The sequence below is a fragment of the Nothobranchius furzeri genome, chromosome 2 (assembly GCF_043380555.1).
Source record: "Nothobranchius furzeri strain GRZ-AD chromosome 2, NfurGRZ-RIMD1, whole genome shotgun sequence".
Lineage (NCBI taxonomy): Eukaryota > Metazoa > Chordata > Actinopteri > Cyprinodontiformes > Nothobranchiidae > Nothobranchius > Nothobranchius furzeri.
In genome coordinates this window covers 19,682,334-19,710,008 of record NC_091742.1, presented here as the reverse complement: position 1 = coordinate 19,710,008, position 27,675 = coordinate 19,682,334, and the positions used below count along the sequence as shown (strand labels likewise).

General features: G+C 43.4%; 1 protein-coding gene across 1 annotated transcript in view; it reads left to right on the top strand.

The window, feature by feature from the left end:
* The window catches only part of tshr (thyroid stimulating hormone receptor), a 44,941-nt gene that overhangs the window by 14,109 nt on the left and 3,157 nt on the right, over window positions 1-27,675 (top strand). Inside the window, exons 3-9 of the mRNA XM_015948233.3 lie at window positions 2,021-2,095; window positions 13,643-13,717; window positions 13,801-13,875; window positions 18,076-18,153; window positions 19,332-19,400; window positions 22,869-22,946; window positions 27,205-27,393. Coding sequence (XP_015803719.1) covers window positions 2,021-2,095; window positions 13,643-13,717; window positions 13,801-13,875; window positions 18,076-18,153; window positions 19,332-19,400; window positions 22,869-22,946; window positions 27,205-27,393 — 639 coding nt within the window. The remainder of the gene's footprint in view (window positions 1-2,020; window positions 2,096-13,642; window positions 13,718-13,800; window positions 13,876-18,075; window positions 18,154-19,331; window positions 19,401-22,868; window positions 22,947-27,204; window positions 27,394-27,675) is intronic.

The following is a 27,675-nucleotide window of genomic DNA, read 5'->3' as shown; positions in this document are numbered from 1 at the left end:
GACCGTGTAAGCCATAACTCATTCTGTTACTCACACACACACACACACACACACACACACACACACACACACACACACACACACACACACACACACACACACACACACACACACACACACACACATACTCTTCATTTTCACATTTATACATATTTTGTCTCTGATATTCTTATAATGTCAAACCAGAATGTGTGTACTTTTGTGCAAGTGAGAAAATGTGTGTATGAGAGGAAAATATATGAATGTTAGAGAAAGTTTGGTTGAAACAGAAGGCAGACCACCTTCCTGCTCCGTGATTGGCTGAGAGGTTCGAAGGCAGGTCATAGTGAAGAGAGAAGGGCACTCATCATGGACGATCAAGATGAATGTTGTAACCACCCTCCTCACTTAGGGTGCCACCATGACAACAGCAAATAACTCCACCTTTGCAACACAGAATAAAGCAAATAACTAAAAACATCACTACACAACCCTCTTCCCACAATAAACATGCATAAACACCCCAAAATAGATAAATAACTAAGACGATGACTACCCACAATGCAACGTGGGCGGGGTTATTTGCAGTTTTAGGCTGACTAAACTCTGGTCATTCGCCTAAGGCGTCAAACATGGGGTGCAAAACTTGCTTGTGATAACTTCAGTGCAACTGAGTCCTTCCTTGTTCTGTGCTTTTCTGTTCTGTCTCCAGAGTCAGAGCTTCTCAATAGCACACGGTCCAAACTGGAATGAACCAGGTTTTTGGTGGGTGTAACCAAGAAAACTTGATTGTTTTAAGTGGTTTGAACTCAAGCCTATAGGTACAATAAGCTAGGCCATTAAAAAGTACAGTTTACTCAAACTTATAAGTGGTATTTAAAAAATACACTTGTTTAATCAAATCAAATCGAATCAAAGATACTTTATTGATCCCAGAGGGAAATTAGAGTTTCAGTACACACAATTCAGTGATCAGACATACATAGGCAAGACACATGACAAGAATTGGTGACTGTGGTCATTCGCAACCCTGAGTCGCGCTACCTTAATAGAGATTAAAAAAAGTTTCGGACCAATGTTTTTGAGTGACCTTCAAGAGTCATTGATTTGTCAAAAACAACACCCAAATTCCTTAAGTTCATCTTGACAGCAGATGATAAATGACCAAGTTTTAGACTAATCAGGGGAACCACACTCTCAGGGGCAATGATCAGACATTCAGTCTTTTCAGAGTTTAACTGAAGGAAGTTTTCTTCTAGCCAGCTGGTTATAGCTGAAAGAAACTTTAGTAATTCAGTTTATAGAACTCAGAATCCTTAAAGGAGCAGTACAGCTGAATGCATCTGCATATAGGTGATAAGAGACATTATGAAAAGAATCAGTTATCTGTCCAAGAGGGTGTATGTACAGTGGAAACAACAGTGGACCCAAAACAGAGCCTTGGGGTATCCTGCAAAACAGATCGGTGGAATCTCACATGAGTTGATTTATGCAGATACTGTAACTTCTGTTAGAAAGCTAATTAAGGACTAATTTGTCCATGTTAAAAAGTCTCAGAAATGCATTAAAACAATGTAAGCACAATAGTGAACCAGATACATGACTGTAATAGTGGCAGGATACCTCAAAACAGCACTACACCCTCTGTTGTCCTGGTGGGGAATTGTTTCGCAACATTCCCCAGCTGATGAAGAAGTCTGATAGCAAAACGTCTCCGTCAATGCGTGTGCATCTCTCGCTCACGGGAATGACAGAGAAGTATAAATTAGGCTTTACAGAAATCAGCCGCTTGCCTCACAAAGTTGGGCAACAAAATCTTATTGTTAATCAAGACAGTTTCATTGGTTTCTTTGTTATTGTAAAAGCAGTTTGAGGTTTATTAGTTGACTAAATGTTCAGTATTAGTAATTCCAGTAAGTTTTATTGATTCCAAAGTTTCTTCCTATTCGTCTCCTTTAAATAACACCCAAAACCCCAAAATGGTGTTTTTTTATAGCCTTAGGGAAATTTCTGGTTTGATTTCAAGTGATCTTCTTTTCAGATATCTATATGTGGACGTGAGGCTACAGAGGCTGGAGAGGCACTCCTTTTATAACCTGAGGAGAATCACCCACATGTGAGTAACTTTTAATCTTGCTGTCAGCAAATTGAGTCTGGAAAGAAACTTTAGGAGCTTTTCTCTCCCTTTTACTCGGTTTATTGGTTTCTCATCAAGGTGCTGCAGGATAATATCGCAAATTTATGGAGCTTATAATAAACTATTTTTGGCTACTAAAATCTGATTTGGTTTATAAAAGTTTTACTGAGTGAAATAAGAATTTACTAAGTATTGTTCTACATTTCAAGGACTGTTCTAATATGACCATGGTGTGTGCATCACCAATATGGTATTTTAAACTAATAAATTTATCTACAAGGATCCTTAAAATGTTGTGGATCTGACTCTTGCCATGTTCTGTACAATTATTCCCGGTAAGGTTTGTTTGGTATCAGTTTATTTTTTTAATATAACAGTTAATGTAGTTTGTTTTGGAGAGAGGAAGGACCAAGTATCTATCTTTACCAGCTCTTTTTACATTATTTGTTTGAAGTTCATTTTGGTTCTTATTAAATGGTACTAGGCAGTTCCCTTTCAGTCGATTCACTCGGGTACAACAAAAGTACTATGGGATATCACGCCCTCGTGTCGCCTGGCTGAAAACACATTTAATCACGCCTGCGAGGGCAAATGAGCATGATGCTGGGTGATGGCCCCGCCCTCCATCTACATGCCCCCAGCATCACCGGCATTTCTCAGTTCTTACTCTCTTCACCTCACTTATAACACGTAAGTACAAATAAACTACTGTTAGCTATGCTATTGGAAAGTTACCTTGACTACTCGCTGGCGTTGATTCTGTTTCTGGTCAGCATTCGCTACCTTTATGTGGCTCTTTTAGCTTTCTGCCTCCATGCTCTTTCGCCTCTGCTGCTCCGCTCTGTGTCTCGCCATGAGCACCACGTTGGACTCTGCTTGGCGAAAGATTGCTTCGTGTCCCTGCCCTCAGGACTGTGGATTTTTTCTCCACGAGAAGCACCTGCACAAAGCCTGTCCTGTCTGCCTGTGGATTCTTCATGCCAACAAAGCACTCTCGGACCTGGAGGTTAGTGAGTTCTGTCGCCAGTTCCGTTGTCCCACACTCAGTTGGCGTGTGAATTTCCTTCAACGTGTCCTGGGGGACTCTGCGGGTTCACAACAGGACCCCACACTCTCCGAGTTGCCTCTGTGCCTTTGCACTGTTCTGACGCGTGTGGTCTTGTGATCAAGTTCCCTGCTGCAAGCTGGGCAGATCACATGGAGGTGACAGAAGGGCTGACCAAATCTGACCTGGAGATTTCCCAGTTATCTCGTCTGGTTGAGGACAAGAGGGCATTCTGGACATATATGTCAACAGTCATGACCTGCTGAGGACTAGGCAACTCTCTTTACGGTGGATTGTGTTACTGTTACTGCTGCCTAAACTCCTGAATGTCGGGAGGACACTTCTTTCTTCCACTTTGCGGACGAGCGGTGGAGAAACTTGAAGTGGACTGGCCAACTCCTCCACAAGCCCAAATGAGGTCCCATTTTTTAAAATCCCCTCCAAATTGGCTGAGGTCAAAACTTATTACCACCTTTCTCGACTCTGCGGCAGAGCTTGCATTGTCCTGGGGGAAGCACTGTCCACCCGCACCGTGGTGTCGGGTTATGGGCAGTTTGTGGACCTCGACGGTGCCGAGACGTTGGGCTTTGTGAACCTTCCCCCTATGGAGCCCTTACGGGATCCCCCTGAGCCTGAGATCAGTGGACTCAGTGGTCTTCTTCAAAAAGCAGCTGAAAACTCACTCATTCAAGCTGGCTTTTGCAAGACCTTCACCACCCTCTCCTTATTTTGTTCTTTTTCCACCTTTCCTGGGATTCATTGATTTCCCTCTTTCCTGCTCATTTTCTTTCTCCCTTTCCTTACATTTTTGTTGTTCTTTTATCCTTTTAAACATATTTTTGATAATTTTAAAAATCTTTTTCTTTTTTGTTTTTGTGAAGCACCTTGTGATTTTTATCTTGAGAGGCGCTATATAAAAGATTGTCTTCTTCTTGTTATTTGGCCCTGACCTGTAACAATGGGGTGAGTGGACCTGCTGTTTACAGTCTATGCAGTGCCAGTTTTACTCCGCACAGCTGGAGAGGTTTTACCGGGCCCAGGCCACCTCCACCCTTGCACTCAGCTCTGCCATCTTGTTGCAGACCTGCTTACCAATGTGTTTGGTGGACCTTGGAGCTCTGGTCCCATCCGGCAGCTCGCCCAACCCCCTCATCAATGAGATGTGAGACCTAGATGCTTGGAGCTGTTAAACAAGCCATCATCTCACATCCCCTGCCTCGGTGTCGCCAGCGGCGGTGGTAAGCCCTGTTGCAGGTTGATGGCCCCAGCCCTTACCTCCCACCTAGTCTGTCTGTTGTAAGGGCCCTCCTATAAGCCCACAGAAATGCTCTGTGAACCATATAAGGAAGACTCAGTCATCCTGATCTCAGGACCGAGTTTGTTCAGGACTTGGACTTTGCCGAACTTCCAAGTCTCAGTTTTCATTGGGCGAGTTGGCCACGTTCGGTTGCTGTTTCATCCCCCAGTCCCAAAAGACTTTATTTACTGTCCCAGGTGGAAGAAAGTTGCACTGGTTCAATAGTTTTGCACAATGGCACTAAGTAACTTTAGTTATAAACACTTTAAAATAGTGAAATCCTTTTTTATATTTTAACCAGTTTAACCAGTTTTTCAGAGTTTTTATTTAATAATTCAGCTGAATTTCCACAACAGAATGATAATAAAAGGACCAGTAATAGTTTTTATATCCATTTATGTGCATTTTTAATTAATGTTCCACTAATGTCAAGCTAAGATAAGGTGGCTAGGGATTATTATATCTCCTTTATCCGGTGACAAGGCCTTGTGCAGTGCTGTTTGGAGGCCAGACAGATGGGATGTTTGTGTCTGCAAATTAAAAGTTAATTTCTGGTCATTTGTGATGTAAATACTGGCCTTTGGGTAGACACATTAAATACTCATTATTGTAGATGTTGTCTATTCCAACTGAGACCAAGCTTTTCCTATTTATATTTACTAACACATCAGAGGTTATGTTCAAAAGAGACACCCTGAGGTTTATTTATTTATTTATTTATTTATTTCAGCAGAGGAGACAAAATAGTTATTCAATTTTCAGTACTGATATTGCTCATACTTCCATGCAACTTATGAAATTTAAACATATGTAGCGATTGAAAGTGACGGTGTGTGTTTTCCCTGGCCATAGGGGGCAGCACATACCTAAATAATTGCAAGCAAGCAGTAATTTTGTGTCAGAGTGAGACCTTCCCAACGGATAGCCATTAGGGTCAAAAATCCCTGGGAGCACTTTTAGTGATTTGTCAGATCGTTCAAACTTCAGCAAAATGACAATCACATAACACTTGTTTTCATCACTGGCAACAAGCGAAGAGGTAAATGTGTAAAACAACAAAGAAGGAAATGTGGCATCTAACATGGCGTCCCTCTGTCATGGCTCGAGGTAAGTGTCTAACCCAAGACATGCAGAATCAGCACACGTAGTCCAAAGCAGTAAAGTAAAATGTCTTTATTATAAAAACAGGAACTGAAACCGCACAGGGAAGTCCTGTGGGATGAGCAATACGGCTCGAGTCTCTGAGGTGCTCAGGTTAATCAGGAGAGGAGGGGAAGCCGGGGAGGACGCTGGGCAGAGGATGAGAGATCCAGGAGGGGTGAGGTAGCAGAGGGAAAGCCAAACAGGAACGGCGGAGGAGGATGGGACGTGATGAGTATGTTCCAGAAAACGAAGACAGCGAGGGTGAGTAGATGATGAGATGATCCTGAGCGAGACAAAAACAGGCGTAAGGGATAATCCAATTCCAAATCCAAAATACAATCCAAGGTCATAAATCCACTAGTCGAAGGCGAGTCAAAACACGAATTAACAAGATCAAAGTTCAGAGTCGAGTGGCTGGTGATACCTAAACTGGTGCAATAATCCGGCAAAGTGATGTGTCTCCATCCTCCTTTTGAACCCGCGTCCCTGATTGGGAAATCTCCTGCAGCTGCCGCTCCCCCTGCTCCTCACCTGTGGAGAATTAAGTTAGAGTCTGGTGAGAGGAGAAGGTGTGACTCACCTCTGCCCAGGAACATGACAGTGCCCCCCCCCTCAACGGACGCCCCCCGGCGTCCTAGCACCGGATCTGGAGGCCTCGAAGTCCGAGATGAGAGAGGGGTCCTCGATGTTGGACCGGGGAATCCAGGAGCGTTCCTCTGGGCCGTACCCCTCCCAGTCCACCAAATATTGAAGACCCCGACCACGGGGTCGAGAGTCGAGGATGCGCCGAACCTTGTATACCAGCCCCCCTTTGTAGAGCTGAGCAGGAGGGGGCGGAGCCGGAACCGGGCACAGAGGGCTGGAAATGACGGGTTTGACCAGGGAAACATGGAACACGGGATGGATCCGAAGAGACAACGGGAGTTCCAACCGCACCGTCGTTGGACTAGGAACCGCCGCGACCTTGAAGGGACCAAGGAACCTAGGAGAGAACTTCCTGGTGGTCGCCTTCAGCGGGACATCTTTGGACGACAGCCAGACCATTTGACCGGGAGAGTAGGTGGGAGCAGGACGGCGGTGTCGGTCAGCCAGTCGCTGATTCCTTTCCGCGGTCCGCTGAAGAGCCGACCTCGTGGTGATCCAGGTGCGGTGGGCCCGACGAAGGAACTGAGGAGTGGTGATGGTGGCATCTGTATGAAGGGGGAACAGAGAGGGCTGATATCCGAGGGAGGACTCGAAGGGAGACTGACCTGTGGCGGAGGAGACATGGCTATTATGGGCATACTCGACCCAAGCCAAATGCTCACTCCAGGTGGATGGGTTGGTGGCGCAGACGCAGCGAGGCATGGCACCCAACTCTTGGTTCATCTGCTCGCATTGTCCATTGGTCTGCGGATGAAACCCCGAGGTCAGAGCCACCTGGGCTCCCAAGGCGGTGGCAAACTCCCTCCAGACACGAGACACGAACTGGGGCCCTTGGTCAGAGAGGATCTCTGTTGGGATCCCATGCAGACGAAAGACATGTTTAATTAAAAGCTGGGCCGTGACGGCAGATGTAGGGAGAGCCTTTAACGGCACCAGATGACAGGCCTTGGAGAACCTGTCCACAACAGTTAAAATGACACTAAAACCATGTGAAGGTGGCAACCCACAAACAAAGTCCAAGGCAATATGGGACCAAGGACGGGACGGCACTGGTAGGGAACAGAGTAGGCCTGCTGGAGACTGATTGGTACCTTTTTGTTGGGCACAGACGTGGCAGGCCGACACATACTCCTTCACGTCTCTGTAGAGGGAGGGCCACCAGAAATATCGCCTGATCAGAGCCACAGTACGTCCTACTCCAGGGTGGATTGAGAACCTCCCGGTGTGAGCCCAGTAAATAACCTTTCCTCGTAGTGCCTGGGGAACAAACAGTCTGTTGGAGGGTCCGTTACCTGGGCTAGGATCCACCTTAAGGGCCTCCAGGACCTGATCTCTTATGGGCCAGGTTACTCCAGCAACGATGCAGGAGGCAGGCAAGATGGTGCTAGGAGCCGTCTCATCTTTAGAGGAGTGCTGGCGAGACAGAGCATCAGGCTTTGTGTTCTTTGATCCTGGTCTATAGGACAAAACAAAGTTAAAGCGGGAGAAGAACAAAGACCATCTATACTGTCGAGGGTTCAGTCTCTTTGCCTCCTTGAGATAGATCAGGTTTTTATGATCAGTCCAAATGATAAAAGGTAGTTCAGCCCCCTCCAGCCAATGTTTCCACTCCTCCAAAGCCAGTTTTACTGCCAGTAACTCCCTGTCCCCCACGTCATACCTGCTCTCGGTGGGTGTCAAGAGCCGTGAGAAGAAGGCACACGGATGAAGTTTGTGGTCTTCTGGGGATACTTGAGAGAGGACTGCACCAACCCCGGTGTCAGAGGTGTCCACCTCCACAGTGAACTGCCGCTTGGGGTCTGGTCTGGAGAGGACTGGGGCCTCGGGGAACCTCCTCTTCAGAGTCCTAAATGCAGCTTCGGCTTCTGGAGACCAGGAAAAGGGCTTAACAACAGAGGTTAGAGCTGTCAAAGGGGCTGCGGTCTGGCTAAAATTGCGGATAAACCGTCTGTAAAAGTTTGCAAAGCCAAGAAACCGCTGCAGTTGTTTCCTGGTGGCAGGGGTAGGCCACTCAGTCACTGCTTGGACCTTGTCTGGGTCCGCCCTCAGCCGTCCACTTTCTAAAACAAAACCAAGAAACTTAACTACTGAAACATGAAATTCACATTTCTCGGCTTTTACAAATAGTCTGTTCTCCAACAGCCGTTGGAGTACCATCCAAACATGTTTCTGGTGTTGATCAATGGACCTAGAAAAAAATCAAGATATCATCAAGATATACAGATACAAAGTCATTAATGTAGTCCCCCAACACCGAGTTCACGAGTCTCTGAAACACCGCTGGAGCATTAGTGAGGCCAAAGGGCATCACCAAATATTCAAAGTGCCCCAGGGGTGTCTTAAAAGCTGTCTTCCATTCGTCACCTTGGCGGACTCGGACCAGGTGATATGCATTGCGGAGATCCAACCGCGTAAAAACGGTGGCATCTTGCACAGGTTCAAAGGTAGACGAAAGTAGAGGGAGCGGGTACTTGTCCTTCACCGTTATTTGATTTAAACCCCTGTAATCAATACAAGGGCAAAGCGACCCGTCCTTCTTGGCCACGAAGAAAAAACCAGCTCCCAGAGGCGAGGTGGATGGCCTGATTATGCCATTGGCCAAGGCCTCGGTGATGTATTTCCTCATACTGTCCTGTTCAGGTTTGGACAGACTGTAGAGGCGGCTGGTTGGGAGCGGAGCTCCTAGCAACAGGTCGATTCCAATGTCAAATGGACGGTGAGGTGGCAACGTGGCTGCTTGATCTCTACTGAATACTTGCTGTAAGTCATGGTACTCACTTGGTACCTGGGTCAGATCGGGTGGCTCCACAAGAGTCTTTTCAGAGTCCTTAGATCCAGAGGAAGCAGAGGTCAGGCAGGTAAGATGACACTCCGGACTCCAGGTCTCCACACGGCTTGATCTCCAGTCCAAACACGGGTTGTGTACCCTAAGCCAGGAATGGCCTAGAACTACTTGGTTCTGCGGGGAGGGAAACACAAATAATGAGATCATCTCCGTGTGGTTACCTGAGACCTGGAGCTGGAGTGGTTGGGTCCGGTGGGTGATTGTGGCCAGGGGCCTCCCATCCAGGGAGGACACCGTTAAAGGTTCCGGCAGTGGATCAGTAGACAGTCCCCAATCCCGCACCAGTTGCGGGTCTACCAATGACTGTTCACATCCTGAGTCTACTAGAGCAGTTGTCTGGTGGCGACGACTGTTAACAGTCAAAGCACAGTCAATAAGAAAACGGGAGGTTTCTTTACCTGAATGACTGCCCACCAGAACTCCCGGAACTACTGGTGGGCACGCCCTTTTGACGCCGCAGGGCAGGTGTGCACCATGTGTCCTGGTTTCCCACAGTAAAGGCACAAACCTTTACTGTAACGATGTTGGCGCTCCTCCGGAGTAAGGTGGGTACGTCCCACCTGCATGGGCTCCTCGGGTGAGTCCAGAGGAGGAGACCTGTGGGATGGACGATGTGCTGCAGGTGGTGACAAATCCCTGAACGGTGTCTTCTGAAGCTCCCTATGTCTCTTGTCGATAGAGATGCATAATGAGATCAGTCCGTCCAGGGTTGATGGCTCGGGGCAAAGAGCCAGCTGGTTCCTTACCCGATCGTTCAGCGCTTCGATGAATGCTGCTTTAAGGGCATTGTCTCCCCATGATGTCATTGCAGCCAAGGTCCTAAACTCCAGAGACATGTCAGCCACTGACCTTCTTCCCTGCGAGAGGTGCAACAATCTTTTTCTGATGTCAGTGGTGGTCTCTGAACTGCAAAACGTCAGTTTAAAATCCTCCAGAAAGTCTGGGTAAGAACCAGACAGGAAATTAGGATTTCTGCTCTTAGCCTCCGCCCACCGAAGCGCCTTGGCCCTAAGTAGTCCAACAATAAACGAGATCTTCATTGAGTCAGTAGAAAAAGACCTCGGGGAGTCTTCAAACGCTAGGCGGCACTGTAGCAGAAACCCAAAGCAATCCTCGAACTCACCGGAGAAGGTCGGACATTGCCGAGGAGGAGCCGAACGGAAGTGGGTGATTTCCGGAGAGCCGAGCGCCTCCGGTCCAGGTGAAACCACACCTCCCGAGGCGTGTGCGTGTGGTTCTGTTCCGAACGCCGGAGCGGCGGCTGTCGCTGGAGCGGGGACGGAACCCGAGGCTGTGGAGGAGAGCTGCTCCTGAAGCTGCTGCAGGACGGTCTCCAAACGTTGATAACGTTGGTTGGTGATATTCAGCTGCTCCATGAGGACGGGAAGTGTCTGCTCTTGTTGGGACATCCGGGTAGCCAGATCCGCGAGTGCTGATTCCGCTGGATTAGATGTGTGGCCGGATGATTCTGTCATGGCTCGAGGTAAGTGTCTAACCCAAGACATGCAGAATCAGCACACGTAGTCCAAAGCAGTAAAGTAAAATGTCTTTATTATAAAAACGGGAACTGAAACCGCACAGGGAAGTCCTGTGGGATGAGCAATACGGCTCGAGTCTCTGAGGTGCTCAGGTTAATCAGGAGAGGAGGGGAAGCCGGGGAGGACGCTGGGCAGAGGATGAGAGATCCAGGAGGGGTGAGGTAGCAGAGGGAAAGCCAAACAGGAACGGCGGAGGAGGATGGGACGTGATGAGTATGTTCCAGAAAACGAAGACAGCGAGGGTGAGTAGATGATGAGATGATCCTGAGCGAGACAAAAACAGGCGTAAGGGATAATCCAATTCCAAATCCAAAATACAATCCAAGGTCATAAATCCACTAGTCGAAGGCGAGTCAAAACACGAATTAACAAGATCAAAGTTCAGAGTCGAGTGGCTGGTGCTACCTAAACTGGTGCAATCGTCCGGCAAAGTGATGTGTCTCCATCCTCCTTTTGAACCCGCGTCCCTGATTGGGAAATCTCCTGCAGCTGCCGCTCCCCCTGCTCCTCACCTGTGGAGAATTAAGTTAGAGTCTGGTGAGAGGAGAAGGTGTGACTCACCTCTGCCCAGGAACATGACACCCCCAGAGACTTAGACTCGCTCCCATGTATTTTACACTCAATTTTTACGGTTACATGTTATGAAGCCACCAATATTTTTCATCATTTAATTCACATTTCGATCGATATTTCCATAGATTAATGATAAAAACCACACATTGTCTCTTTCAGAGTGCAGCAAGACAATTCTGACATTTATAGCGACATTTATAAATGAACATATACCCAAATAAATGACTACATAATGTGACATTTATAGCATTATGTATGTACTGGTAAAAATATTTGGAGATTAGAGAAGTTTTAAGATGGCAGCAATCCTGGCTGCACTGAGACTCTTCAGCAAGTCAAAACGGGTTTCTCAACATTTTAACTTACACACTCAAACAATGGATGTTTTTCTTTTTTGGGGCTTTTCTTAAATATCTTTTAGAGGAGAAACGATAATAATATTATCTGCCCATTTAAACTGCTGAGGGTTGTTTCTGTGTTCTAAGGTTTTACTTTGGATCTCTGGGGGCTATATCCATTTGATTGGTGCCATGTGGGGCCGTACCTAAGATAATGGCATCCCTCCCAGGTTTCCTTCAGGGTCAGACGTGAATTAATGTTCTGCTTCCTGCTGGCTGCTCCAGGCAGACAGCAGCTGTGGATCAGCACTAGAATCTGGAATCCAGAGGCAGTTGGGGGAAGTCTGGAGTGTGCCACCGTCAATTTAAACCACCAATTTTATGAATCCTTAGTTTTCTTTTGCAGATGTAGGAATGCAGGATTTCTGGTTAATCTTTGTCATTGGCTGGTTATTTTACCAGTGATACACTGCAACCAGGTCATTTTTTAAAACTGTGGTGTATGAAAGATTTTCCATCCGGTTTCACTGCTCCATTTTGTTGAGGCAAAGTATTCTAGGAGTTCTTTTTAAGAAGCAAATTTTTGTTCTAAACACAAGTGTCTTGTGTTGGTTTTCAAAAGCTGGAACAAGAGGCAGAATGAAACACAAAGACGATGTAAGAAACATGTAAAAAGGAATCTTTTTATGACCCCTGTCGGCTTTATGGTGTACTTTTCCACACGGTTCGAGTTCCAGCTTTTACCTCTAAAACATTTTTAAAACATCGAATCCCTTTTTAGACATCTGGGCTTCTGTAGCAGCTCTTCTCTGCTTTTATGTCAGAGCTGTGACTGATACATAGAAATCACCTAAAATTATTCATTATTAAATTACTTAAGTTCATTGGGTCAGCTTCATATTACTCTGCTAATTATTGCATGCACTGGATGAGTGTGTGACTAATTGTTCGTCTCTGTGATGGACTGGAGACCTGTCAGCGGGTCCTCTGTCTGTCACCTGGTGAATCCTGGAAGTAGGCACCAGCTCTCTGCAATCATACAGAGAAAATGCAAAGATTGGTGTGAGTGAGTGAGTGAGTGAGTGAGTGAGTGAGTGAGTGAGTGAGTGAGTGAGTGAGTGAGTTTTTAATCACCAGTAAACAACCTAACTCTGCCAGCATCTGACAAAAATCAGTCCTGCAGTCTCCTTAAACTGTGAACTCTATGTTATTCAACTTTATGGTAACTCATGAGAAATCACTGTCGTTTCAATCGTAACTTAAATTGTTAGGATTATTCTTTGTGTTATTATTATTATTGTTGTTGTTGTTGGATCTGGACTGGGCCAAATATAATTTTTACTTGTGTGTGTGTGTGTGTGTGTGTGTGTGTGTGTGTGTGTGTGTGTGTGTGTGAGTGCTTGCATATGTCTGTTCATGTTTTTAACCTGTTATGGGAATCTGGGGTCATTTTTTAAAGCACTTTGAGTAGCACTTTGTTTGAAAAGCGCTTTATAAATAAATCTGATTGATTGATTGGTTGTTGCTCAGTTGATTTGTATTTTCCCTCAAGGATTTAATTTTTCTCTACTTTCACCCTCATGAACTGAATTTCCATCATAGTCAGCTCTTACACCCCAAACACATGCCAAGCATCCCTCCTGTTATGTTTTAAACCGAACGCCGTAGAATTTGCAAATTCTAACATTACAAATACCTGCCACTGCATCCTAGTGGCCGAAATATTTTCTATCTTTCTCTATGCTCTTAGGGTGACAGCAGGGTTGGTTTTGGCTGTACAGATCATTTCTACTAAAATATGCTTATGAGAAAAGTAAACAGCGCTCATCTGATGAAAACCCTCTTTGATCAGTATTACACGTGAATTATTAAACATGGCTGCAGAAATAATCTTTTTCCGGTAAAACAGGACAGTTTCATATTTTTCAGCAGACTATTGAATCTTTCACATCCGTGTCAAGCATCCTTTAAAGGAATCCCAGGGTGTTATTGCGCTCTGTTTCTGTTCTCTAAAGATTCTGCACTCTGTGTAGGACTGAAAACTCATGGAAGTTACTTCAAATAACAAAGTTTATTTTTGCTGAAAGCTGTTTGTGTTGCAGAGAGATCCGAAACACAAAACGTCTGAGCTATGTTGACCCAGAAGCTTTTAAACACCTCCCAAACCTCAAATACTTGTAAGTATTTTTTAAATACTATTTTTGTGTTTTCATGTTGACCTAATTTTAAAATACATATTATTCCACTTCATCTTATTCAGGGGTATTTTTAATACTGGCTTGACTGTCTTCCCTGCTTTGAGCAACATCCACTCAAATGACATGAACTTCATTCTGTAAGTGTGACATATTAAAACAAAAACACAATTGCTTAAAAGGTTGCAAAGACTATTTTAAAAGAGCACTTTAAGAAATGTTGAATTGTCTTATCCAAGTTGTGCCGACTGGTTCCTGGCTGCTGAAATGTACAGTGGTGTGAAAAACTATTTGCCCCCTTCCTGATTTCTTATTCTTTTGCATGTTTGTCACACAAAATGTTTCTGATCATCAAACATATTTAACCATTAGTCAAAGATAACACAAGTAAACACAAAATGCAGTTTTGAAATGATGGTTTTTATTATTCAGGGAGAGAACAAAATCCAAACCTACATTGCCCTGTGTGAAAAAGTAATTAAACCAGGGAGTAGGGTTCACTGAAGGAACTGATCTGGTTCTGACAGGACAGATGTTGTCCAGAATGGAGAGGCAGTGCTCGTTAAACTGAGAAGTTAAGGAATCTGGGTCGTTATCAGAAGAACAGGGTGGATCAAAAGCAGCAGAAAAATTGCTAGCTGTGCTCTCATTAAGAAAACGAGAACTAACCATACGGCGAGCAGGAGGTGGGGATGCAGAAACTGACAAGTTAAAGAAAATGCAATGGTGATCTGAAATATAAACGTCCTCAGGACAAACACTGTCAGCATTTAGACCCAGGGTACAGCCAAGGTCTAGAGTGTGCCCGCTGGTGTGCGTGGGGCCAGAAACATGCTGGGTAAAGCTGAAGGAGTCCATAAGGCTGGAGAAATTCATGGCAAAGTGATCAGAGGGATCATCAACGTGGATGTTAAAAACATCAACAATCACCAGTCTGGACAGCTTCACAGTGGAGGATAGAAAGTCACTAAACTCCTGAAGGAAAGAACTGTTTGGACCAGGTGGACGATAGACCACAACACAGTAGAGCGGGTCCTTACGCCCGACTTTAATCAGCTGCAGTTCAAAGGAAGCAAAGTGACCAGAGGTTGTAGAGCTACATGGATGATGGTCTCTGAAAACAACAGCTAGGCCTCCACCATGACCAGAACCCCGGGGCTGGCCAAGAAAAGAATAACCACTCGGGCCGAGTTCAATCAGACCAGAATAATCAGATGTTTGCTGCCAAATTTCAGTCAGAAACTGAAAATCCAGGTTTTTAGAGAGAATTAGATCATTGAGCAGGAAGGACTTATTGTTAACAGAGCAGGTATTTAATGGAGCCATGCTGAGTGAGGTGGAGGAATCAGAAACTACAGAAACAGCTGGAGTTAGTGGATGTAAATTAGCAGGGTTAGATCCACGGTGTTTATAAAAACCACTTATGGAGGGAATCGGAGGAGGAACCACTGAGGAATGAGGATAAACTGACCTTACAAAACTTGGACGGAGAAGCTGCGCCGCAACGCGGCCTGGCGGGAATGCGGAAGTGGCGCTCAAGTCGCCAAACAAAGGACAAGAAGCTAGAAGAGCATGCCGATGTTTACTAGATAAACCACGCTTTAAGAGAAGTCATATTCTCACCTGGATTCCTGCTCGTTTACCTCTTTTCCTCCGACATTATCCCGGGACCGGATAAACATAGCTGGAAACGCCATGATTGGAATTGTCTTTTGGCTCCGGGCCAGTGCGCCACTCAGATAAACAAACAGGGAGGTACGTCCTTGGTGCATCTTGGGCAGTTGTGAACGAACAGAAGGAAAAAAGAGTCTGGCGATCAGTAGGAGATGGTAGCAGTGACACTACTGAAGAGGATTGCAGACACGAGCAAGGTGGAAAAGAGGAGGTTAGTGGAGAAAAGTTTGAAAAAATGACCGGTGACTGCGGCTAAGCCAAGCACAGGCGCCATCTTGTTACCGCCCGGAAGCGGAAGGTACATCAGAAGTGACTGAGGACATGAGGGAAAGAGGAATCTCCATGCTGATGCCCCACACAGCTGCTACAGATGTGAAGCCGGTGTTCTGACTATCTGTGCTTCCTCGTCGAATTTTCCTACCAACGTGCATTTCAGCAGCTGATTCAGTATGTCCAGGTTTACTGAAAATCTATAGCTACTGTTAATTTATTTTATGAAAAAAAGTGGATAGTGTAAGAAGCAGTTTAGTCATTTCGTAAAAATTAACCCCTTAGTTGCTAAAAACATTTGACTATTCTCAGAACAATGACGATTTACCCGCTACTTTCACCCATGTCGAGAGAGTGATTCATAAAAATGGAGATTTGTAAGACGTTAGTTCTTACCATGCTTTTTCTCTACCTAATCCTTTATTAGACAAATGAATCCGCATAGAACAAATATGCTTTTCCCCCAATATTTATAGCTATTTGTTTGAATGTATAATTTTGGAGATTATTATACAACTATGAAAAATGTATTATATGTATAATATAAAACTTTTGGACTTTGGGACTCTTTCAGAATGACTGTAAACAATGGGAGAAATTTCTTGTTTACAGTATAATAACGATACTTTAGAAGCCATTTACAAGCTAACTGTCAGGTAAACATACAGCAAGCAGTAATTTAATAAAACAACGTAAAGAAATACTTACTGTGACCTTCGACGAGTTGAAAGTAACTAGATAAGTGACGAGATTAAACGTAAACTTCCACAGGTAGCGCGTCTCGGCTTGTAAACAGCCTGTGACGCAATAATCGGCCTTCGCACGTGCTGTGCATGCACATTTCCCCAAAGTAGCACATTTCGAGGGGAGCACGGATAGTCGGAACACCGGCACTCACCTGAGACACAAATTGGAATAAGCAGGTTCCTCATATCCACGCATTTGCAAAAAGTATAAACTGATCTTTAACAACCTATACTTCAGAAATATGTAAGTAGACCTGGAACACTTAGATAAATCAAATGTGCTTGATGAATATTATTATTTTCTACACAGTTTAGATCAGTGACGGCCCTTCCATAGGGGGCGCTAGGGTGCCGCCCCACCAGTCTTACAGTATAAAGAAGAAGATGATAGGACTCACTTTGGGTGTTTCTCAATATCAACAAAACTCACCTTGATGCCTTGGTCCCACCCCGGTTGCCTAGGAGATATATCATCAGGAACTAACAAGATGTGTTCCAGTGTTCATGTGCTACCGAGGTGTCTTTCCTCCATTTGTTAGCCTATTAGTTAGCTGATCTCTTGGTCAAAAATGTATCAGAATACAGCACGGTATATTCAAAATCATGGCGGGTCAGTAGCCAGTAGAAAAACCCTGTATGTGTACTCACCATGCTTCTCAGATCACCACATGTACTGCTTTTACTCACATTCACGGACATTTTGTCCCTTTAGACATAACTTTTGGAGATAAGACGTTCACGAATGAACCGATTCTCTTGAACGGCTCATAAACGTGAACAGTGGGAGCCGAGTCGTGGTTGGAGTGGAGCTGTTCTTTTTTTTCCCAATGCATGTTTCACACAGATGAAACAGAAATTAGCTCCTCCGCAAGACAGAACAACTATGGGGGAGGGGCGCACCCAGTAGGCATGTGACGTTCATGAACAAATCAAATTGTAGGAGGAACGCTACCCAACACTGTGCTCCCTCACAGACACCGGAGGAATACGTTGCTCTTAATACTGCTTTTTTAGTCCCAAATATTTAGTCAACAAAATGAACACTGGCCGCAAACCAATTTTTAAAGTGACCAACAATAACTTTGGAGCTACTAATAACTGAGTTCATGTTTGGAACTCTGATTCCTGTTTTGGGGGAAGGCTACAGATTCTGTTTAGACCTTTGATCATCTGTAAATTAGCTTGTTCACGCGTTCTTTTCAAAAAATTGGTGCTCAGAAAATGTTTTTGTCTCACTCTCATTTCTTCTTGTTGCATATTGAAGTTTTACTTGGAACCATGTTAGGATCCAACCATGCATAATAGGATGTTTGGCCCTTTTTTAAGTGGTCTTAAACTTTTGATCAGGACTCTCCATTACTTTTTACATTTAAGAATCATTAGGTTTAGTGGAACCAGTTGACATAACTTAGAATATTCAACATTTCATTTCATAGAGTATGGAGCATTTTTGGGTGTAATTTTTCAACACATTTTTTTAAGTTGAAAGCATAAAAAAGTGTGTGTGTGTGTGTGGGTGTGTGGGGGGGGGGGGGTCCACATTTACAGATTTATTTCTTTATCTTTTGCTCCAACCTGATAGGTTTTTTAAATCAGATTTATTTTTGTATCATAAAATGTAAAAACATTTTATCACACTTTTCTTCACAGGGAAATTGTTGATCATCCCTACATCACAGAAATCCCAGCCAACTCCTTCCGTGGCATCACGAGTGAAGTGCTGACAGTGTGAGTTAAATGCACTTGTGCATTCTTTAAATAAATGTCTAAAAGGGAAATCCTGACAAAATCTGTATGAAGTTAAGATAAGGGCTCCAGAAGTGTTGCAACATTTCTTTCTAACATCATCTTTTATCTCTGAATACATCTAAAACCCCCAAATTAGTCCCTATGAAAAACATTCAACGTGGTCTCATTTTGAAAACATGTCCCCGCTTTGACCTCCATGGAACTTCACACAAACAGAAAAAAACTGGCGTGTTTCTGTGTGCTGTTGGCTTTGGGAGTGAACTAAATATTTGAAGTAAAAGACACAAAATCACACAAAGATCTACCCTTCTGTTTTTCTCTTCTTATCCAAGGTGGGTCATAGATGCAATATATCCAGGATGAACACAGACACGTTCCATTTCCCAGTGACACTCAATGTGTTCCCTGGTTAGAGAGGATACACAGAATCATCCTGGATTACTCAGATCACCTCAGCTGACTCCTTTTGATGAGGAGGAGCAGCGTTCCCTCCTTTTCCATGGAGCATCTCACTTTATTGGGAGTACCCTATGGAGGAAACTTTAGCCCATCATAAAAGATCTCTGTTCTTCTTGTTCCAAATCCTGTAACCATTGGAGATAGTTGGAACAGAGCCCGACCGGTACAGGAAGAGTTTGGCTTGCAGACACCCTCAGAACTAAACCATTTATAAGAAGCAGAAATGAGACCCTGAGGTTTCACAACTCCTAGAGGTCTTGTTCATGAACACCCCAAACAAGAGGCCCTACCCTGGTAGCACCCCTACAGGATTCCTTGGAGACCATGTAAACTGGAGAGCCAAGTTCCCATAACTCCCCCTCATCATCTCGTCAAGAAAAAAAATCTGGTTCACTGTTCCGTGACCCGGATGAAAGCCACACTGCTTCACCTGGATCTGATGTTCTACTGTCTGTGACTAGAGTTATCGGCCCCTAATATTTATTATAGCTGAGGGTATGAAACAGGATCCCTCTGGAGGTAAAACACACCACCCACTGGGAACTTCCTGACCTCTCAGAGTAAATGCCTCAACACCCTGACTCCTCAGAGTGTTAATTTTCTGACACAAACAAATGAAATATCAATATGAAGTGGGAACAAAGCAGAAGTTAGTCGTATATCTGCACATTTATTAATTTTCTTTCTTTTTACTGCAGAATGTTGTATGGAAATGGCTTCAGAGAGATCCAGCATCATGCCTTCAACGGGACAAAGCTAGACCATGTGTAGGTATCCGTCCTGTCACTGATATTTGGTTTTTCATCAAATAAAACTATAAAAGCTTTTTGTCAAAAGTGAAAAGAACAAGACTTGATCAGTAGATCTCACTCCAACTTATTTTACAGCTACGTTTTTTTCTCTTGTTAGTGAGTGGTTTTTAATTACCTTAACAGTAACAGTATGGTTGTTTATGGAGTGTGCGGTGTTTCATAGTCAGGAAAAGTATCATCATTATTCAATTTGAACTTACTGCTTTTGTTCTGGAGGCTCTGTTCTTCCTGGGAGCCAGGGAAAGGACTTGGGGGAAATATAAATGATGAAAGAATAACTTATACTTTTTAGGAGTGCACCAATACCAGTATCGGTATCTGCACTGACACCGATATTGGTATTGGTGCAGATACCGATACTGGTATAAGTATCGGTCAAAGTTAACCGAAACCAGGAGCCGATGCCAACGCAGTTGGCTTCACTGTAACTTGTCATTTCTTTTCACCTAATATTTTAGTTGTGTGCTAATTTCTGTTAGGAGCTGCATGACTTAATTTTTTTTAAATTCGACTGTCAAGTAATGAAAATCGAGTCGACTTTGACTAATCGTTGATGACGTCATACATCTGAAGCGGCTATAACTGACAATGGGTGACCAAAGGTTTTTTTCCAACGCATGAGGGGGGGGGGGGGGGGGCACGACATTTTCTAAGTTAAAAACATTTCTTTTAACAACGGTAGTTTCTGCATCTTGCTTCAGCCCTCCCTCCCTTCCCCCAGCACAGCGGCTGCAAACTCACTGATGCGCCTGCAGCCTCTCAGAGTTGCTGCTGCTCTAAACATTAAAATAATTATTTCATTTTCTGTTCCTCACTTCTGATTACCTTCAATGGTGTCTGTTTGTTGCAACCACCAGGTACAAAAACACACTTGTTTTTATTTGACTATTTTTCTGTCCTGTCTGTTTATAATCTTCCTGCATCTCCTCTCAGTCCTAAAGAAAAACTGCTACCTGGGTTCATATATATTCACCTTATGAGTTACCTTTGAACTGCCCTTCTAAAAGATCTACCGACCGCAAAAACAGCGGAGTGCGAGCTGTGCGCCGGCCGCATCAGTGAGTTGACGTCACCGGAGGACAAAACAGGTGATGCGCCCCGCTCCACAGCAGCGAAACGCATCAGGCACAAATAAAAGACAGAAAACATAAAAGGAAATGAGCCGACATGAACGATCGCATGTTCAATTTGTTTTTGAGGTGGCGACACCTAATTTGATAATGTTACTGTGGTCGTGTTCAGGACGCAGATGTCTGGAGCGCGTCAACAATCAGAGCTTTGCATGTGCAAGCTGGTTAAGGTGAGGATGGGGGTGAGGGGAAGGTTAAATTGCAAGAGGGTAAATGTCACAATTCGGTCAAATGTCTGTTTTACGGCGGGTGTCAGTACCGACGCTCTGGCACAGCGCGTCGCCTCCCGACGGGCAGGAGTTCGTCACCTGCTGTCTTTTCCAAGGACTGCATCTTGTCGGTCATTATCACATGACAGCGACTAGTCGATGAAAGGCATAAAAAGTCACTACAGAGCAGTGAAGTCAACTAGTTGATACAACCCCTAATTTCTATTCACATATTTTACTTTTTATCTACCTCATACGCTTTTCCTGTTGAAAGCAGAGAAGAAAATAAAGCCTGTATTCCAATTCATAGCATTTTTTTGTGTGGTAGAAGTATCGGTATCGGTAATCGGTATCGGCGAGTACTCAGATCCAAGTACCAGTATCGTATCGGTTTGGGAAAAAGTGGAATCATTGCATCCCTTTATGGAACAGAACAGGATCAGATTTAAGCCTGATTTATGCTTCTCCGTCTGCGTCAGTGTGGAGCACACGCAACACCATTATCCGTCCTTGCGTAGGGATCCGGCAGGCACGCAAGTGCGTATTGAGTTGAGCCCACTTTTTTAAACATCCGTCAAATGAGACAGATTACGCAAGCTTGTGATTGGTCAGGATGCCGCTGTTGTTTACAGCGCCACCATTGCAAAGAGAGCCGAGTTTAACTAGCGGCAGACACGGAGAAGCTTGAAGAATACCTCGCGAAACAACTCTTAAAATATGAACGTTTCATCCTCCCGTGACTGGAGGAGTGAAAAGATGCACAGCAAGCGTTTTATTTGTGGACGGAAATGACAGGAAACGTGGGTTTAGAGGTGGGGAGCGCATGAAGCGGTGGGAGAATGAGAGACAAATATGTCCGTGTTAAAAGTCTCATATATACACAAAAAACACAATATAAACAAACGATCTTGGACCGGATACATGACATGATACCACAGAACAGCGCTACGCCATCTGTGGTCCTGCCGGGCAATTGCTTTGCAACACTCTCCAGGAGACAGAGAAGTAAAAGAGCAAAACGCTTCCGTCAATCCGTGCTTGTCTGTCCCTTGCGGAGCTGACGTAGAAGCATAAACCAGGCTTTAGGCATTTTTAAGTTACTTACGTACCCCAGCTTTAAGTCCATGAAAGTTGAGACAAAGCAGATGGGACAAAACTTTAAATAACTCGTATTTTTTTGTCTGCAGCAAACTTAACTCATCTTAAGTTTGTCTTTAATTTGAAGCTTTAGTACTTTTGGGTATCCTCTTTCTTCTCCAAAAGGATATTAAACATTGTTTTGCCCATATTAAACCCTTTCTGACGTCTGGGATGTGTATTTCCTCGCCCCAAATTACGCTACAAAAGCAAAGGGATCCCAGTCGCTTCTCTTTGGGTTGTCTCGTGTGTACTAAGAATGTCTCAGTCCAAATTTTGATTAGTAACATGAAATAACAGGATGTCTGGTTTAGGAGTTCCTGAAAATGACTTTAAATTTCAAAAATGTCTTTCTTTTGTGTCTTAAAGGTGTAGATTAGGAGTCAATGAGATGAATGCAGGGGTAAAAACTTTCTTGTTTATCATAATCTACTCCAGAACCATGGATGTTTAGGATATGAGGTATTGATCAAATTGAATTAAGACGTCTCTCTTCCTTTTTACATCGCCTAAACTCAGAGCGATGGCTTCATTAGGCTAGTTTAAGACATGAGCTGTTACTAGTGAGTTTTACCACACGGGTGTTTGTTTTGGCGTCTGATTTCCTCTGAGAAGTGAACTGATCCCAGCTCAGCTGGACCAAGACAAACACACCCCTCGCAGGTCTATTATTCTCATTAGATTTAAGGGATTTGGGGGGAGATGTGTGTGAGGGTGCGCCATGTTTAAGCGGTACACCTTCATGCTGTCTAATTTGAATCAACAACATGCAGTAAGTGAGACCTTTTCTGTCGTTTTCCACCTCCTGTAATAAGAGAAAATAAACACAGGAATGTGCAGTGATGAGGCTTGTGAAAATATTATGCCTTCCCTCTGCAAGTCCGACAGAAATGTGCACAGTGTATTTTCTCTTAAGAGAACTTGTATTTGTGCCTTTTTTTGTCCAGTGACCTTCACAGGAACAAGTTTTTGACCAGGATGGATACCAAGGCTTTTGCAGGAACCATCAGTGGCCCCATGCTTCTGTAAGTGAGAATATCAAAACCTTTTTTTTGTCTGCTGGGTGTGGAACTAACTACAAAAACCTAATAAATAATTTTCATGGCTTGAGGTGGAACAAATTATGTATTAATCAAAGTTACATGAAAATAAGTTTTTAGATTTTGTTTAAAAATTACGACAAACTGCCATCAAACAGTCTCATTCAGTCTTGGTCATTGGTTTTCGTCAACAGGCAATCTGTTACGTTAGTTTGTTCACAGCTTTTTTTTTAACCATATTGTCATTAATTTTATTTTGCTTGAACTTTCCACATGTGCTGGGAGTTGAAAATTTTGTAAGAGAAAAATCTGTAAACTGCTTTGGAGGTGCAGGCTGAGGAAAATCAAAAATAAATCCAGGAAGCTGAAGGGCTGTGTGTCAGAGTCCTAATATTACAATATTTAAATATTACATTCACCCAAAAAACCATAAAAGACAGAAGAGGCAGAAAAAAGTCTGGTTTTATTTTTGATTTATTCAAGATTTTAGGTCTTTATTGTAATTTATTTGTGTTTTTTAATGCTTGGTTTGTATGTTGTGCATAGGGTCTCACCCCAAAATCTTCTCTGGCCATCCCTGTGAATATTTCCTGGGGGGGCACCACTCAAAGCTAATGAACAACATTTACTTATGTCATTTTTTTTCTGCAGATTAGAGCAAAGAAAAAGAGAAACGCAGTAGAATGTTACATGTCAGCGTACATTTTATAAAAATTCTGGGTACTTCAACATATTTTGTCACATACAGCGAGATGCTGCGTGTGGGCGCAGCAGGTAGCACAGTTTTTTTACACAACAAAAGGTTGCAGGTTCAAGTCCCAGCTGTAGCCTTTCTGTGTATAGAATATTCTCACCATGCATGCATGGGGTTTCTGCAGGAACTCTGATTTCCTCCCACCCACCAAAGCCATGCATGTCAGGTTAAAACGTTAAGACTCTTTGGATAAAAGCATCTGGTAAACAAATCAACAACGTCTACATCTTACAGATTTACCATTGCTTCATTTAACTCACAACAAAGTCATGCCCAGTGTTTTCCTGGAAACACCATGCACTGGAGAATGTGTTTAATTTGTGATAGTTGGAGTAGAAAAAAGATCTACAGGACATTCTTTTAATCAGTGAGCTTAAGAGCACTGATCCTCCAACCTGTTAACGACGCCTCGACTTGTGTCCTGTTTGTACTTTAATTTTCTTACCATATAAGCCAGTCATTCGTTAGCTTTTCCATTTTTCACTTCTTGTACCAGGTGCAGCAATCCATTTAATGAGGATAGGTCAATATTTTTAGGCCCTGGTCTGGTAATTATTCACACTGTGTCAGGTTACGATGAATTTCAACAATATCCTCATTCGTGTCTGCAGGACAGGATAAAGTAAAGATTATTCCTCTAGAGCTGTGATGCTGTGACCAGGATATCCGATACGTATCATGTGCTAGGCTGCAGTGAACAAACTCCAGACTTCTCTCTGACGCGGTTGTTCTTTTTGCTTTTTCTTTACATTAAACGACCCTTGACACCAAGCCTGTTTACGTGGTTGCTGTTTTAGTGGCTGTTTGGTGCCTTGGGGTTTGTTGTGCACAGGTTTTTTTTTTACAGTATATACCTCTGTTCCACTCAGAAACATGCCCTGAATTAAGTCACTTCCATGAGGTCATGAGCTAAACATCTGGAAATGACAAAATCAGACTTAACACTCTTAGAATCCATGCGGCCTTACACAATGAGCCCCCTCGAGAGGAAAAGAGAGTGGAGGACAGAGAAGTGGGGGTGTGCGAAGAAGACAAACAGGACAAGCTCTTAGCAGAAATGGAATTGACTCACTGGTTTATTTTTGATCGAATTAATAAATCAATTAGCGGGTTAGAAAAGCTTGGACTCTGCTTTGTCCCTGTGAGGAGACAGTTTCCAGTTCTGAACACAGGAATGTCCTGATAATGGGATTACACAAGTTGTTGGTTCATTTATCAACCCCCTGCAAGCCCAAGTCCCAGAGAGCCTGGCCTGCCTTTAGGCATGATGGCTCGAGAAATAAAACATATAATTACTTAAAGATGGAGGACTGAGGGCTTCATACTAGGAAACAGATGGAAGGTGCTGTTTAATCCATCTAGGAGCTCTCTGGTCTCATCATGTCTAGCCTTCTCTTCTAGGCCTGTAGTGTGGCTTTGAACTCCAGACCTGAGACAGCCATGTCGTGACTACAGTGCTTTTCTTTCAGTCGGGAAAAAAAAACATTGTGCTGAGTATTATACTAGCATGCAAGGAACATGTTTGGAAGCTTTGGAATCCAGAAAACTGCACACGATTAGCTTTCTGATTGGTGTCTCGTTTGTAACTATGGAGGATTGAATCCCACGCTGGTTCAATCACAGGAAACACAATTCAATCTTTGTTTCGTTTGAATCTAAAACATTTTAAAAAATGTGAGTACATCCTTGATGTAGTATTATATACATCCTTGTAATGTCATCAGATTCATATTACGCAATGCCAGTTTATGGGAGTTTCTATAAAACAGCAAATCATCACCACAGTACAGGTTCACATCCCAAGTAAGCACTGGGTGATGGACAGTAGGACGAAACAGCTTCCTGTTATCAGCAGCTACAGAACCAGCCTGGCTAGTTTGACAAGACTGGCTGGTTTTATTCAAGCCTCTGGTCCTCAAAGTTTGATCAGAGAAAAACTGACAGTGTTAGAATATAGAATAGAATAGAATAGAATAGAATAGAATAGAATAGAATAGAATAGAATAGAGTAGACTTGATTTATCCCACAGTGGGTAAATTCACTCGTTACAGCAGAACATACACTTAGAGGAAAGGAAGAAAAAAAAAATAAAGGCAATGATCTATTATTGTACAATTAATAAAAAGGAAACTTGGGTTTCCAGAACTGTGCAGCGTAAGGGACACATCCGGTATTGCACAAGTGTTGAACACATACCAATTATTGCATTGCATTTGTTAGGGTTTGGGTTAGGGAATGAATGACCTACGCCAGCGTTCTGTTTTACGTCTTGGATGTGTAAAGGAGCTGTCCATGGCCACCACAGTGGGAGGGAGGGAAGGAAAGGGAAGGGACCACCATCAGGATCAGAAGGGTTTATTGCCACGTGTGCGAGAATCACAACATTAGGAAATCGCTGCGGTTCTTGGTGTAAGAAAAAATAAATAAGCAAAAATTAGAAGTTAGAAATAAACACAATGAAATGATAACAATCTAGGGAGGCAATCATTAGAGAAGGGTACAGTCAGTGTAGTGATTGCCCCTCTGAGTCACTGTAGGTTGGTGTGAAAAGCATGTGATGAAGACATACTGGTCACAAATTGGGATTTTTTTAAATTGTGTATCAAGCTTTAAGACTTTGAGTTTTGTTTGAGTTGCACAAACTAGGAATGTTATGATAGATTGATCTACGTCTACATTGATTATTTTGTCCACATTGATTGTGAGGTCGTTGCTCCAAAATACAAAAATAGATTAAAATAACTGTTTCTCAAACAGCCTTTTTGAAGAAAATAGCTTTATTTTGAAGTTCTGCTGACATGCTGTTTTTCACTTCTTCCTGCGCATCACCAATCGTGTTAAATGATGACGCTAGCAGCATCGTGGCAAGCAGTCAGTGAAGAAATGGTCTCTCCCATGGGCAGCGATGGTGTTCAATAACTTGTGATATTGTTTCACATCGATCAAATGAAATAGAAATGGTAATGTGACTTTATTTGAGACATCAGCAAACATCGAATTACAATCCAACATCGAACAATATTGATATGAATGCCTTGATATTTGATTTCTGTTACTGACTCTGTTGGTTGTTTTACTGATTATCTAAATGTCCTTTTCTTTTAATGATCTGGGAACTGTTTTCTGTAAGAGTGTTGATTATTGTTGCTGGTTGAGCTGCTGCCTGACTCGACCAGGACGCTCTTGTAAATGAGATTTTTCATCTCAAGGGTTTTTTACTGGTTAAATCAAGGTTACATACTTACATAATATTGTATTATATTGTTACCAAACTAGTAATTTACACCCAAGTACAAACACTGATCTACAACCATCACATAAAATAAAATCAGCTGCTTTTCCTACAATGAACTGATCGATGATTGGTCATGTCCAGGTCTTTTTAGATATACGTATGTATTGTAACCTCTCCTGTACTTTGTTTTTAAGCGTCTCGCACCTTATAATGTACTTTCTTCAATTCTTCTCATTTCTTGTTGGTCTTTCAGAGACGTGTCCCAGACTGGGATCACATCCCTGCCCTCTACAGGCATGGACTCTCTGCGGGAGCTGAAGGCACGCGATACCTGGGCCCTTAAGAAGCTGCCTCCCATCAAAACCTTCAAACACCTGACCATTGCAAACCTGACCTACCCCAGCCACTGCTGTGGCTTCAAAAATCTCAAAAAGAAACGGGGGTGTGTTCTCTATTACTTCTTTCTTAACTGAAAGGGTTGGAAATGTACGTGAAGTGGTGGCATTTTCAGAAGTGTGAGGGGTGTTTGGAAGTATTTAGAGAGCCACTATAGAGAGTGAGGGCAGTGTGGACTTTGGCAGGGTTTGAATCCACGCTTTGATAAGTCTACCTTTCATTTCTGACAGCGCTGACCTAATAAGTGCCACTTAAGTTATTGTAGGAAAAATTTTGAGTCAGACCAATGACGCCTGCAAATATAAAAATTCCATCGCTTCATCTGATT